Source organism: Peromyscus leucopus, chromosome 16_21, assembly GCF_004664715.2.
Source record: "Peromyscus leucopus breed LL Stock chromosome 16_21, UCI_PerLeu_2.1, whole genome shotgun sequence".
Lineage (NCBI taxonomy): Eukaryota > Metazoa > Chordata > Mammalia > Rodentia > Cricetidae > Peromyscus > Peromyscus leucopus.
Window position 1 is genome coordinate 48,691,658 of NC_051084.1, and position 14,820 is coordinate 48,706,477.

A 14,820-nucleotide genomic window follows, 5' to 3' on the forward strand; every position below is an offset into this window, starting at 1 on the left:
GACCTCGGGGACCTTCCCAGCTCGCTGTCAAACTCTCTAGAAGCACCGCTGTGACCTTGGGCTTGCAAGACCCCCCTCAGGCCTCAGCTGGGGCTTGCTCCAGGAACACAAGCGGCTGCAGCTACATGGTGAGGGCTTGGCCCAATCCAAAAGAACACACAGCCTTAGGGGGCGGGGGTGGACTGTAGTCTCTGGAAGCCAGCTGGGAGAGAGTCGGCTCCTACATCGGTAGGCCAGCTCCCTGGCTGTCTCAACTGCTGTGCCAGCCCAGGGAGGAAGTAGCCTTCTGATACTGAAGAACGGGAAGCCTGATGGGACTTAGCGGGTGGAGTGTGCTGATGGGACACAAGAAAAGGGATCCAGAAGTTTCTTCAGTTGTTTTATTCTGTCAGGCCTGGAGCAGGGATAGCCTCAGATAGACAGGTGAGTCCACAGATGGAAGCATTTGGAGTGGTGCTCAGTGAAAATGCTCACAGACCATGATAGCTGGCATGGATGGTTCTGTGGGCCCATCACAGAATCCGGAACCAAATCGATTGCAGGAGGAGGATTTGAGAAGACAGCGCGGTTACGCAGATCCTGGGTTTGATGGTAGTGCCTGTGCCAAAACTCCTCCAGCCTATCAGCGTGGGGGCTTTCTCCTCCGGGGGTGCCGAGAAGGGGTCGGGGTCAGGTGTTTCTTGCTTTTTCTTCTTGATCCAGTCGGAAAAGTGGGAGACTTTGGTGAAAATGTTGGGGCTGGAAACTGACTCTAGACATGCTGCGGTCCAGCTGGCCAGCCCTATCACATACCAGGAACCATTCAGTAAGCAGACAAGGGGACCCCCAGAATCTCCCTGAGGAGAGAGAAGACAGAGCCAGTAGGTCCAGGAAAGAAGGAACACACATTGCCCAGGGTAAGGACTTGCTGGGGACCAGAGATCTCTATAGCTATCTTGACTGGTGCCCTTTGGGTCCACGGAAGCATGTTTTTGTTGTTGTTGTTGTTTTGTTATTTATTTATTTATGTATTCATTCATTCATTTGGTTTTTTCGAGACAGGGTTTCTTTGTGTAGCTTGGCCTCAAACTCACAGAGATCTGCCTGACTCTGCCTCCCGAGGGCTGGGATTAAAGGCGTGTGCCACCGCCAACTCAGCTGTTTTGTTTTTTAATTAAAACACAGGACACCTCTCCTACATCAGTATCCTCAGGGCAGGGTCATAGAATTCTACTCAATCAAGCTGCAAAGGGATCTTGTACGGTACCTACCTGGGGCAACCGTAGACTTCTAGTGTGTGGATGGACAACTGAACATCTGCTGTCTGTCCCGCCACCCGCATGGGGGGGGGGGGAGCCACTAAGGACACACGGGGTGGCCTGCTGCCCAGGGCTAGGGAGAGGCCTGGGCTCCACAGCAGTGTGTGAGCCACCCTCGCTTACTCGGCAGATGTACTTTCCACTCGCGAAGTCCACCGCACATATCATATCGTCTTTTATAGCTTTATACTGGAAGGTGTTGACTTCTGGGGTCTGGAAAAAGGCTTCACACCGCTTGTCATCCATCAGGAAGACCTCTCCATCCTGCAGAGGGAAAGGTGCCGCCAGGAACTCTGTGGGAGGGAACTCTGTGCATCAGTTGTGAGAGGCAGCTGACTGGAAGACACCAGCTTCCTTCCAGGATGATTGCTGGCAGGGGTGAGGGGTGGGGAGGGTGGAGGGTGGGGGAGGAGCCACTCTAGGCCCCAGTGGCGGGGAAGGGGTCACCACAGGCATGCAGTGACCAGGGGAAAGGGCATTCAAGGGCAAGCAGAGGGCTGTGGGAGACACAGCAGGCTGGAAATCGGGGGTGACTGCAAAGGTCGCAGCGTGGGGGCCCCAGGCAGAGCCTCCCCACCAGGCTGGGGGGCTGAGACTGCACCCCGAGGACGCAGAAGCCAAGGAAGGGGAGCTCAGCTTGCAAACAGCTCTGGCTGCTCTGTGGAGCCCAAGCTGGACACGGGGGACACTGGAGCCCCCATGCAGCAGCGACATAGGACATGGGCCAGGAACCTTTAAGAGCGTGACAAGAAGACTGGCCAATCCCAAGAAGCAACTGGACCTGGAGACATGAGTTCCATTTCCAGGTCCTCTCACAGATCTGGCCTGGGGTCACCTCTTGGGAGCCGAGTGACAGCAGCACTTCAGGCAGGGGTCACTGTGCACATCCCTCAAGGGTGGCCAGAGCTGCCTGCGAGTAGCAGACCCAAGCCTGCCCCCAAGCCCAGCAACCATGGTCAGGAGAGGGCATGACAGAAGATGGTGAAGGTCCAGCTCTTAGGGAGGCCAGGTTCTCTGCTCTGAGCGCTGCCCCAGCCCACACCTTCCCTCTCTGTTCCCACTCTCACCCCCCTGACCGGACCTGGAGACCCTATCGCCCTGACTTGGGCTTAGATAGTGAAGGACCATCCCCTCTAATGCTGGTGAGCCTGACACTTAGAGCCTAGGAGCAGGGATGGGTCCCTAGCCCTGACCTCAGAGAAACATCTGCCTGCAAGCCTCCTCAGGGCTGCTCTGCCAGATTGGGACCCTAAGTTTCACGTCAAATTTATATTCACTTTATTTCACTTGCCATTATACTGTCTTAAGTCAAAAGCATTCAGTCCAGCGTAAAATCCTTGCCAAGGATCTCTGCACTCTCAATCTAAGCATCTACAGTCGTCCCTTATTGTCATCAGCAGGCTCTTCTGTGGCCCAGGATACGAAACTCTGAAGACACTGAATTCCTGCTGCATAGTGGATGCAGAGAACCTGTGCATATCTTCCCTCACACTTGAAATCATCTCTAGATGACACTCTCTGACACGGGGCAAATGGGATACACATAGTCACAATACCATATTGTTTAGGGAACAAGGACAAGGAGAATGTCACTCCCCAACACTAAGGCTTTTGGTCCACAGGTGACTGGATCCACGGGTTCATGGATCGGAACGACATGTAGACAGGTTGTACAAGCTGGTAGAACAGGCAGTCTTCCCCTGCCTTGAGGTTTGGCCAGTGAGGTTCACAGAGGTGAGTGTTCCCCAGGTAAACACCCCAACCTGCCCCATGCCTGGTCTCTCTCATCTTCTGAAGGACACCCCGTGTCTTTCCTGGCCCGGGCAGAGCAACCACCGTTTGGTGAGAGCCTTGCGGTGTGGAGGGTCAGCCACACCCGGGGCTCTGGAGTCAAACAGCCCACACTTCTGATCTGGAAGGCGGAGCTCCGCTTTTGAACCAGAAACTGAGGTTCACAACCCCAGGAAAAAGGCCTCCACAGTCTCCTGCCCCTCCCCGCTCTTCACCTGTTCTGTGTACTCACCATCCTCTCTGATCATCCCCCAGCCACTTATCCAGCAGGACCTATCAAGGGGCACCTTCGTGGTGTTCTCTGGGACGCAGGCTGGCAAGATGTGGGAGCTGTACGTCACAGGCTTGTGCAGCTGAATCAGGATGATGTCGTTCCCCTGATTGTGGACCTTGTTAAAGTTCTCGTGCAAGATGAGCCTATTCACTGTCATCTGTCGGCTGTACTCGGTGGGACTGCCCAGCTGGTGGTACCCTAGCAGGACCCGGTAGTCAGATGGCTTGCGGGACCTAGGAGAGGGCAGCATCTCTGAGTGCCAGGTGGGCACTGTCAGCTTGATTGCCACCCGCCCTGCAGGCAGCCATACCACGTGTCCCATCATTTCAGTGCTCCCCTCCTAATACTAGGATGGTCCTTCTCTTGAAGGGCAGGATGACCTCCAACAGCCTGAGGACTTTGGTCCTTTGAAGGCTTCCAGTCACTTCTCCAGCATACCCTAGTGTCCAAGGAGCTGTGGATTTTATTCTCATCATTATATATATATATATATATATGATTTGAGGTACATTCAACTGCTCTGCTTCATCTTGAAGGAAAAAAGACTGCTCCCTTCCAGCCCTGACCAGATCCCTCTTAGGGCTGCATGAGAATTGTTTGGGGTTTTTCTGTTTTGTTTGGTTTGGTTTGGTTTGGTTTTTTGAGACAAGGTTTCTCTGTGTAGCTTTGCACCTTTCCTGGATCTCACTCTGTAGACCAGGCTGGCCTCGAACTCACAGAGATCCACCTGCCTCTGCCTCCCGAGTGCTGGGATTAAAGGCGTGTGCCACCACCGCCCGGTGAGAATTGTTTTTATTTTTATTTTATTTTATTTTATTTTATTTTATTTTATTTTATTAGCTTCTAGGAATACATAAAAGGAAAAAAATAGGTTTCCTAACTTTGGGCCTCTCCTGTTGTCCCTTTATTTGAGGATTGGCAGTCCCGGTGGATGGCGACACCCAGGGGCAGGGCAACAGCACAGAGGACTCCTGCTGGCAGCCAGCTAGCCCAGAACACGGTCTAGAAGGAAATGGCTGATATGCATCCTTCCTTCTCTCCTTCCCTCCTAGTGACGCCCTCCTGCACCCCTTCCCAGCAGAAGGGCCCCCGGGAGGGAACACACACCCACCTTTGGAAGCAGTGGGCAGCGCCGGCTACCCAGTTTTTGTCGATGAGGACTGCTCCACAGATATGACTGCCACGAAAGAGCAGACTGGCCTGCCATGGCCACCGCCCAGGTTTTGCCATCTGACCGCCAAAGATCTTCCCTTGGAAACTGGTCTTGCCACATACTGTGGAGACAATCCCAGCCGCGAGGCACCTGCATTCAGGATGCATGTGCTTGGTAGGCCTAATGTCACCATCAGCAGGCCCCAGGAGATGCAATGGCCTCTCCTCTCCCATTTCAGGTGGGCAAAGCGAAGGTCAAGAGTGGGGTAGCCCATGAGCCTCCTGGATGGCAGGGGCGGGGCGGGGCGGGACAGGGGTGCAGTGTCAGGCTGAGAGCCTCTCAAGCAAGGCCTGCGGAACAGAGAGAGGTGCAGGCAAAGGGGAGGGGGCCGCCAGGCTCTCCTCAGACCTTATTAACTTGAGGAGCACAGCTCTGAAAAGCGAGAAACTGAGGCTGACTGAGGCCATTATTGTTCAGGGCCATGGTCTTTCGGATGGGTGTGGCCTCCCATCTCAACCCAATGAAGAGCATGGTATAGCCCTCAGCCAGCCTAGTTAGTGCATGACCTGGACCCTGAACTGAGGGAGGGGGTCTGGAGATCAATGAGAATTAGTCAGCAGAAGATAAGGGTATATCCTGTATTGATCCCCACCTTCAAAGCTTCACGCTCAGTGTAAAAGCCTGCAGACCCCACATCTACCCCCCTACTCCTCCAACCACCCCACCCCCCCCACCCCCCCCCCCCCGCCAACTGCCTATGTTCCAAGGGAAAGGGAGGGGACATGCCCATCTGAGACCTGCCTCCTCTTTCGAGCATTTACCTTCCGCCTGGTCTGGGGGGCCTTTTGGTGTGGGCGGGACGTCCAGTGTGCCTGGGGCTCCTGGCGTGGGCGTGTAGTCCTGGGCATGCAGTGGCAAGAGACTGGAACAGAGTAGGAGAGCGGCCAGCAGGCAGGCTCCTCTCCTGCCCTGGCCCGATGGCTGGGCCCTGGTACCCGGCATCTTGCCGGCCTGCCCCTGGGTCCCAGACAGGTCCGAAAGCACGTGCTCACAACCGCTGACGCCAGCAAACTGCCTCTGGGGGACATCTCTCGTCCACCCCACCTCGCGGAGCTGAGCAAGTGAGCTGAAAACCTAGGTCCACGGGAGGCCGTCATCACTGGAGCAAGTGTTGGCTCTTCTCTGGCTCCCCCTGGAGGGCAAAAGCATTCACCGCATCCCAGAATTGCTCAGTTTCGTTCTGTTACCCTATGCACTGAAAACAGTCTCACCACCCAGACTAGCACGTCGCCATCTCATCAAAGTTCACACGGTTATCGGCTCCCTCCTCTGATGGTAACCAGCCATTACTGCCCTTGAGCACAGTTCTAGAAACTAAACGTTCCCAACGTGCCTGCTTGGACTAGTACTGGTAAGTTATGTTCATATGTGAAAGGTAGGTAGGGTAATGAGGAAAATACAGGGAAGGTTCTGGTTTAGAGTAGGTTTTATGCCCTATTGGGCAAACCCATTGGCGATCAGGGCCTGAGGAAGGCATTCCCTGGGACTCACAGCTCTGCCCTTGGGATTCTTAACTAGTTTTCCTTTTTAACTTGTTATTGTGTGTCTGGTCTGGTTTGGTTTGGTATGTTTGTTTAAATCAGAAAGCAGCACACATTTGCTTGTGGGCACTTCTATAAGCTCCCTGCCATGACAATCAAGGCAGGTTGGGACAGGATGTGTTTTCTCTGTGCTCCCCACTGCTTGCAGGGGGAGTTTTCTGTCGCCATAGCTGTCTGAAGCACTTCATGGTCATTGGGTGTGTTTCTTGAGGCTTTGCTTCATCAGACAAAGCAGCCGCCACGTATAAAACATTTCCTCCTCGGCCTTGGCCACCTGAAGAGGCAAGAGGGGGCCAAATGCTCTGAGGCATACCCCACGCCTTGGACTCTGATGGAGACCTGCCTGTGAGGAGCACTCACTCTCTTGAAATGTGTAGCTAGAGTTTTCCTGCCTTGCCCACAGTCAGGACAAATCTTTGTCACCCGCCAGTCCCACAGCCGCTTAGACCCAACCAAGTAAACACAGAGACTGATATTGCATACAAACTGTATGGCCGTGGCAGGCTTCTTGCTAACTGTTCTTATAGCTTAAATTAATCCATTTCCACAAATCTATACCCTGCCACGCGGCTCGTGGCTTACCGGCATCTTTTCATGCTGTTTGTCAGGGTGGCGGCTGGCAGTGACTCCTTCTGCCTTCCTGTTCTTTCTTTTCTCCTCTCTGTTAGTCCCACCTATACTTCCTGCCTAGCCACGGCCAATCAGGTTTCATTTATTGACCAATCAGAGCAACTTGACAAACAGACCATCCCCCAGCACATCCAAGTGCAGACCATCTCAGACACCTGCACTCAGGCTTGTGGTCCTGATCATCCTCTATGCGGACCTGCTGGGTAAAGCCACGAGGAACCTGAGAACGGGCTCCCACAGGACATACAGAACATCCCACAGCAGAAATGTTTCTAGAAGAGGCACTGAGAAACTACTTTTACCAGAAAGCATTCTGTAGCTCCACCTAGTAACTGAGCTCTCGCTACACAAAGAATGAGAAGTAGTTTATTCCGAAGCAAGCATCCCTTACTATGGTCTAGGGACCCAGACTCAAGTTTCCCTAAATGACATGTCCCATGGTAAAAGACGTTGCATGAACTTACCTCACGGTCACAAAACAAAAACTAATACACCAATGTGTTTACTAAATATAGAGGGAAGAATATTGGGTAGTCATTGTAAACTGAAGTTCCTAGGAAAAGCCACTTCAGTGTTAGAGTCTACAAAGCTGATTGTGTTGTTTTTTGTTTGGTTGGTTATTTTGTTTTGTTTCATTTGTTTTGGGTTTTGTTTTGCTAACTTGACACAAACTAGACTCATGTAGGAAGGGGGAAACTCAGTTGAGAAAAAAAATGCCTCTGTTCCATTGGTCTGCAGCATGCTTGTGTGGGGTTTTCTTGACTGTTGATTGGTATGGCTGGGCTCAGCCTACTGGGAGCAGTGCCACTCCTGGGCAGGTTGTTCTGGGAAGTACTAACCATGACCCTGGAAGCAAGCCAGCAAGCAGCATTCCTCTATGGTTCCTGCCTCTCTGCTCCTGCTGAATTCAGTTCCTGCCCTGGATTTCTTCAGGGATGGACCATGATCAGGACACATAAGCCAAATAAACCCCCAAGTTGCTTTTGGTCATGGTTTTTATCACAGCAATGGAGTACCAGACTACTATATTGACTGATAGATTCGAACTTCCAGAATGATTTCTCTAGTAGTCACAAGGATGTTAGGTCAGACACAGGGGTGGCAAATCAGTGACTATTAAGAGGGCTAAAGATAGCCCAAAATGGTGCTCTCAAATTCAACAATTTAAAGTATGCACTGCTCTTTCAGAGGACCAGTGTTGTATTCCCAATACCCACACGGGGCAGCTCACAATCTATAACTTTAGCTCCAGGGAATCTGACACCCTCTTCTGGTCTCTGCAAGCAACTACACTCACATGTACATAACCTCACGCAGATAGACACACATGCATACACATAATTAAAAGTACATCATGATTTTTAAAGATTTTATTTTATGTGTATGAGTATTCTACCTGCATGTATGCCTTTATGACAGAAGAGGGTATCAGAACTCACTATAGATGGTTGTGAGCCACCATATGGTTGCTGGGAATTGAACTCAGGACCTCCAGAAGAGCATCCAGTGCTCTTAACCACCAAGCCATTTCTCTAGCCCAAGTAAATCATAATTTAAAGAGAAAAATACCTTGGTTTATTAATTTTTTCTCTACAACTCTAAAAGCTTTCATGAAATTGTTACCACAATTGAATGTAGTATTTGAAGTAACCTGAATAAATCCATGTTCTTGAGCCATAGTGACTCACATTTGGTTCCAGGATAAATTCGTGTGTGTGTGTGTGTGTGTGTGTGTGTGTGTGTGTGTGTTCTGCTATGTAGTGTCATTCTTGTAACAGGAATGAGTCCTGGTCAGCAGGAAATTCAACCAGGTGCTCAGGTGGAAAAGGAGAAACTCTTTATTAGAAAGATGAGATGGCCCAGTTGAGTCCTATGCTCCAGAAAAGACCAGACCCGGGTTATAAATTCATACAGCATATAGGTATTAGTGCTTACTGTAACAGCTTCAGCACTGTTAGATTCAAACCGTGGTCCTCACAGTCCTCTACAGGTGGTCCTAATACCTCATGGCCACTGAAGGGAAATCCCATTGCATTTAGGCATGTTTGTAGACGTGAGATTAATGATGATTCTGTAAATAACTTCATTTACAGAAGCAAGCAAGAAAGTAGAAGCAGAACTGAGCATTCCTTGTCCTTGACTATGTTCAATTTAGACTTTTAAAATGTAAGACAGCAGTTTGATTATGGCAGGTATGTATTAAAGGTAATAAATATGTAATGTATGTAATGTATGATAGCATCCTTGGTTTTTGGGCTAATGGAAATGAATGGCCTGCCAAGATAACACCTTCAAAAGATTTTTCCTAACCATCAGGACATTTGTTCACATATAGAAGAGCTCCAGGGATCCTACCCCTGCCTCCCCGAGGCTGGGATTACAAGCTTGTGTTATCACCCCTGGCTTCTTAAGTGGGCAGTGGGGATTGGAACTCAGACTCTCGTGCCTTTGCAGGAAGCAATTTTTCAGCTGAGCTATTTTCCTAGTGTAAGCAACAGGAAAAAAAATTAGTCTTTTCCATCAAATACTGTAAAAACCTTTGTTTATGAGAGGAATTCAAATTGTGCTATCACCCTCACTTTGCAAAACAAGTATGGCAATGCTTTAATCCCCTCCCTCCAATAAACTTTCATTTACACAAAATTCCCCTCGATCCCCACTGCCCAGGGTGGGCACCACCCCCAGTGGCCTGGGCCCTCCCATCACGAAATCATTCATCACGAAAATACCCTGCAGAGTTGCATCCAGGCAATCTGATGGAGGCATTTTCTCAGTTGAATTGCCTTTTTCCAGATATGTCTAACCTGTGTCAAGTCGACAAAAACCAAAAGCAAAAAAACAGCCAGGACACCATCCCGGTGCTGGGGTCCTGGACTAAATAAAGGAAAGTAATCTGAGCGGCACTGACTCGGTGTAAACCAGCTGTCTCCAATCACCATGCCTTCCCTGCCTGCCGCCCTTCCTTTGCCATCACCATTGAGAGATTCCCTCACACCGGAAGCGGGAATAAGGTGTTGTTCCCTCAGGTGTTTCTTGTCCAGTGTTTGGTCACAGCAAACTGAGAAGTAACTAATACACAGATAAGCCTCAGGCATCTCACTCCACGGTCTTCCTAAACCTGTCACAGCAGGTTGCCTTGGAAACCAAGAGTCTCCCACAAGCGCTGCTCCGGTCAGGTCATCGGAACTTGGGTTCTGTCTCTCGACCTCACCGCAACCCCGTGAAGTTGGCAGATCTATGAAGTCCATGTTTTCCAGATGAAAAATAAATTGAGCCCTAGGGAGAGACGGTGTGTAGCCAACAGGATTGTGGGGCGTTTGCCCACCAACCCCACACTTCCCCAGAGTCTTCTTGAGTGTGAGCAGCAGGAAATATTAGATAGGATTCATATGGCGGAGATAAACAGCTAGAAAATAAAGAATATCCTTGAGAGGGCCTGGAACCTATTCCAACGGGCCTCAACTGTCTCTGCCCCAGGGTTTTTATAGAGACGCCAAGGGGTGGAGCAAAAGACCTCCTCCCCCAGCACAGCCAAGTGCAGACCATCTCAGACACCTGCACTCAGGTGCGTGGTCCTGATCATCCTCTATGCGGACCTGCTGGGTAAAGCCACGAGGAACCCGAAAACGGGCTCCCACGCAGGATGCTCAGGAATGCGGCGGGGCTGGAGGCATGCTGCTGGTTGCAACTTTGCCACCGCTACCCAAGGGAAGCTGCAAATGAAAACAGGCTGTGAGGCGCACGCGTTTCACTGAGTTCTGAAAGTTCAGTAAACTCAAGTTTACTGAACCAAGTAAAACACACAGCTAATAAGTCTATTGATCACATGGCTAAATAACCATGCTCTCAATATGCCGGTTTATAGATGGGACATTATTGAAAACTGGTCTCATATCTGTGGTACTTTGTAATGTGGGTGCTGGGGGAAAAAATCTGAAACAGTGGGTGCAACTCTTTTTCTAGCGGTCAGTGCTCTTCTGAGGCTGCCTCTCATCCCTACATGGCACCGTCTCAGTCCAGAGGATTAGAACATTTCTGTCTACTGAGAGGTTTGGGGTTCTAGGCCTTCCATTATGGCTTCCTCCACCCACTAAACTGCGTAATTCTAAGAAATGTGCTTAATAGGGCCGAGATCAAATTTCCTTACCTGCACACTGAAGGAAGGACATATCCACACTACAGACCCGCTTCAAGAACCATCGTGTGGAAGGCACCTGGAGCAGAGGTGGGTACTGAACTTGCCCTGAAGGTAAGTTGGCTAGCCTACTGGCCTGGCACCACCTGCTGGCCTGGCACCTCCTGCGCTGAGCTAGAGCAGACAACTCACTGATGCCCCCAACCGGGAAGTCAAGAAAGGATGCGTTTTGCGGAGAGATGGCCGCAGCCACTGGGTGATGAAATCAATGGAAGAGGGAAGGAAATAGTTAGCATCTTCCAGCTGGGCGAAGAATTGTCCTGACTTCTTGGTGGCTGAGATCCAGCGACGTCCGGGAATTGGTACGAAACATACATTATTTAAGGGGCTATGAGAGGAGCAATTTACACACTGATAAAGGACCCCCAAGTAAGTGATGAGCAAGCGCAAGGCTTCAGTGTTGCCAGGAAGGCGGCTGGGGGTTCTGCACTGCGTCCCTGAAGGAAGCACTAGCCCGGAACAGGCGGGTTTGGGGTAGAGCCGAGACAAGGTTGCCTGAAGGACCTGTAGGAAAGCAGGCTGCGGGAACCGCCCCTTCCCTCGGCCCCGCCCCTCACACCTGCCTGTCTTCTTGTCCAAGACGTTAGACAACCTCCTTCTTAGTCCCACAAGCTCCCAGCTGTCCACTCCGCCATCCAACCACTCAACCTGGAGACAGAAGCTGCGAAAGCTTCCCAGGTTGGGGCCGATAAACTACACTTTCTCCTTTCGAGCTGCAGGTCAGAGCTTTCCTGCAGATGCTCCAAATGTGTCGAGGTCTTGGTTGATCAGAACACAACACAGCCTGCTGCAGTTTGCGCTAACTTGAGACTGAAACTGAGGATGTCTTTATTAGGAGACTGAGAATGTCTCCATTCGACTGTTAGACACGGAGGAAGCCCCTTAGCACCCAGACGGTTAGCTAATTAGTTCTCGTATATTTCTAATTTATTTCTAAATAAGTATTAGTTCTCATATATTTCTAAATCCATTTAGTAAGATGGCCTGGGAGCTAAGTTCAGTCGGGTAGAAGTTCTGGTGAGCTATTGGTGCAGTCGTGTGACTGGCTGGGCTTGAAATTTTAAAACAGAAAAGATTTTGAAACATTTCACCATCTAGAAATGATAACTGAAAAAATTAACACACTTAACCTGATTTAACATCATGCAATATACACAGGTATTGAAACCTAGCATTGGTCGGGCGGGAAACCCTGTCTCGAAAAACTAAAAAAAAAAAAAAGAAAGAAAGAAAAGAAGGAAGGAAGGAAGGAAGGAAGAAAGGAAGGAAGAAAGAAAGAAAGGAAGGAAGGAAGGAAGGAAGGAAGGAGGGAGGGAGGGAGGGAAGGAAGGAAGGAAGGAAGGAAGGAAGGAAGGAAGAAAGAAAGAAAGGGAAAGAAAAAAAGAAAGAAAGAAACCTAGCATTAATATATATAATTTTATGTTTATATGTGTCTATTAAAGGAAAGAATTTTGAAGCGCAGTCGTGGGGCGGGCTGCAAGCGGAATCTCAGGGATCCTCATCCCTGCCACATCCCCCTGCCTGTCGCCACGGCGGCTTACAAGCTAGTGCTGAGAGCCTGGAACCTTGAGAACCGCTTCAGCAGCTGGTACGACTCCGACCTGAGCCCAGCGGGTCACTAGGAGCACAGCATACAGGTGTTGGGGGATGCTGGCTATGAATTTAACATCTGCTTCACCTCCGTGCAGAAGAGAGCCATCCGGACCCTCTGGACAGTCCTGGATGCCATTCAGGTGTGGCTGCCAGTAGTCAGGACTTGGCACTGCAATGAGCAACACTATGGGGGTCTGACTGGTCTCGTTAAAGCAAAAACTGCTGCTAAGCATGATAAGGCTTCGGATAAAGATCTGGAGGCAATCTCATAATGTTCCCCCCCCCCACCTCCCGCCTCCAGTGGAGCCCGATCTTCAGCAAGGATCGCAGGCATGCAGACCTTACTGAGGACAGCTGCCCTCCTGTGAGAGCCTGAAGGACACTACTGCCAGAGCACTGCCCTTCTGGAATGAAGAAATTGTCCCCCAGATCAAGGAGAAGAGTCCTGATGGCGGCCCATGGCAACAGCCTCCGGGGCATCATTAAGCATCTGGAGGGTCTCTCAGAAGAGGCCATCATGGAGCTGGACCTGCCAGCTGGCATCCCCATTGTCTATGAGTTGGACAAGAACTTGAAGCTCGGTCGAACCCATGCGGTTCCTGGGAGATGAAGAAATGGTGCGGAAAGCCATGGAAGCTGTGGCTGCTCAGGGCAAGGCCAAGAAGTGAAGGCCAGCAGGCCGACTCCTTCCCCAGTACCCTCCTCCCCGCCTGTTTATGTCTCCGGCACCTTCCCCAGCACCTGTCACGCTGACATCTTTAGGATCTTAAGTTTAAGTTGTAGCTGCAGACGGGGACCCGTGGCTCTCGTTTTCACTTTAGAATTTTATGCCCTGCACCCACTCCGTTCATAGAATCTAGTCGGAATAACACCTCTGGGTGCAGGTTCTTGGTCCACATCTGGACAGCGCCTCTTACTAGGAGAGTTGAGAGGTAGTAATTACACTTTTTCTTAGTGCTTTGTTGACTAAGGGTCTGTTTAAGGAAACCGTCAAGGAGGAACCATGCTGGGGTGTGACCAGTAAGAAGCTGCAGCCTAATTTTGTCCCTGGAGCCTGTCCTGCACCCTTCCAGGGGAGGGTGAAAGTGCGTGGTGATTTAAAAGACACCACCTTCCTCTGACTCTAAAGGAGCTGCTGGCCCCAGAAGGTTGAGATCAATCCTGTCCAATCTATGTGTTACATTTACTTTTACAAAAAAAAAAAAAAAAAAAAAAAGGTACATATATATTTATCAGCACATATATATTTATCAGCCCATAAAAGCCCCTCTGAGGTTTCTAGTGGTGACTGAAACAGTCCCATGTGGTCACCAGAAAATAAGCCATTCCTCCCATCAAATGGGATAAACTCCTTGTCCGCAAGGGGCAGGAGTGCCTCTTGCTGTGTTCTAGGATTCCTCTGCCTTGTCTTGTAGAGGTGAAGTACCCCTTGATCATGTCCAGGTTTCTGTCTTTCACTGTCTGAATCATGTTCCGGTTGCTTGACCCTATCATGTGGGTGCAGAACTGGTTTGGTGCGTAACTACTAAATCTCTTTCCAGATCAGTATAATAAAAGAGTGATGTGCAATTTAAAAAAAAAAAAAAAAAGAATTTAAGCAAAGAAAACATTATTTTTGAGTCAAGAAAATCAAATCATCGACCACAGTTTCTCTTCTCACACCCATGACTGCTGTGACAAATTTGATCTCAAGTCTTCCTGAACTCTTGGGATGTCAGTGTTTCTCACCCTGTGTCCCTCCCAAGAGGTGATGCTGTGAGCAGCTCCATGGAGACAGGATCTCTCCTCACATCACATGTGCCTTCAGAGGCCAGAAGAGGGCATCACATCCCCTGGAACTGGAGCTAGAGATGGTTGTAAACCACCATGCAGACTTGAGTCCTCTACAGAAACAGCAAATGCTCTTAACATCTGAGCCGCCTCCCCCATCCCCAGGTGGGACTTTTAAGAAGTTATTCATGGGATTATGCATTCATTGACTCATTGGGTTCTCTCAAGAATGGATAACTGAAGAAGCCAGTTTGACTCTGTCTGGTCTTTCTTTTGTGTCCCATTCACCATACCATGCCTTACCTCACCTCAAGGCTCTGCAGAGACCCCACAAGCAGAAAAGGCCTTACCTGGACCTTGGCCCTTTTCTGCCTCTGAAAACTAAATGACCCAAATAAACCTTTATTCTCAAGACATTACCAGTGGGGTATTTGTTGGATTTCTGAGGTTGCTTAAAGAGACAGGGGGCAGAAAGATGAGTCTGCTTATTTCAAACAGTGAGAGGGAGACACAGC

At 50.0% G+C, this 14,820-nt stretch overlaps 1 protein-coding gene and 1 pseudogene across 4 annotated transcripts; one reads left to right on the forward strand and one right to left on the reverse strand.

Moving 5' to 3' along the window:
- Nucleotides 1-366: 366 nt before the first annotated feature.
- Nucleotides 367-6,053, reverse strand: LOC114690555 (serine protease 40). 4 transcript variants are annotated; one of them, XM_028865405.2, is made up of 5 exons: nucleotides 5,338-6,053; nucleotides 4,475-4,637; nucleotides 3,322-3,596; nucleotides 1,422-1,591; nucleotides 367-836 (listed from the first exon to the last, which is right to left on the reverse strand). In XM_028865405.2, exons 1-5 carry the CDS (start codon nucleotides 5,516-5,518, stop codon nucleotides 513-515), a joined length of 1,113 nt encoding a protein of 370 aa, XP_028721238.1. In that variant the 5' UTR covers nucleotides 5,519-6,053; the 3' UTR covers nucleotides 367-512. The 4 variants fall into 4 exon arrangements, with proteins under 4 accessions (XP_028721238.1, XP_037055905.1, XP_037055904.1 ...); XM_037200010.1 differs by having other exon boundaries at nucleotides 4,475-4,666; nucleotides 5,338-5,547; XM_037200009.1 differs by lacking the exon at nucleotides 5,338-6,053 and adding an exon at nucleotides 5,169-5,220.
- Nucleotides 6,054-12,369: 6,316 nt separating this feature from the next.
- LOC114690578 lies at nucleotides 12,370-13,744 on the forward strand (annotated as a pseudogene).
- The last annotated feature ends 1,076 nt before the right edge of the window (nucleotides 13,745-14,820 follow it).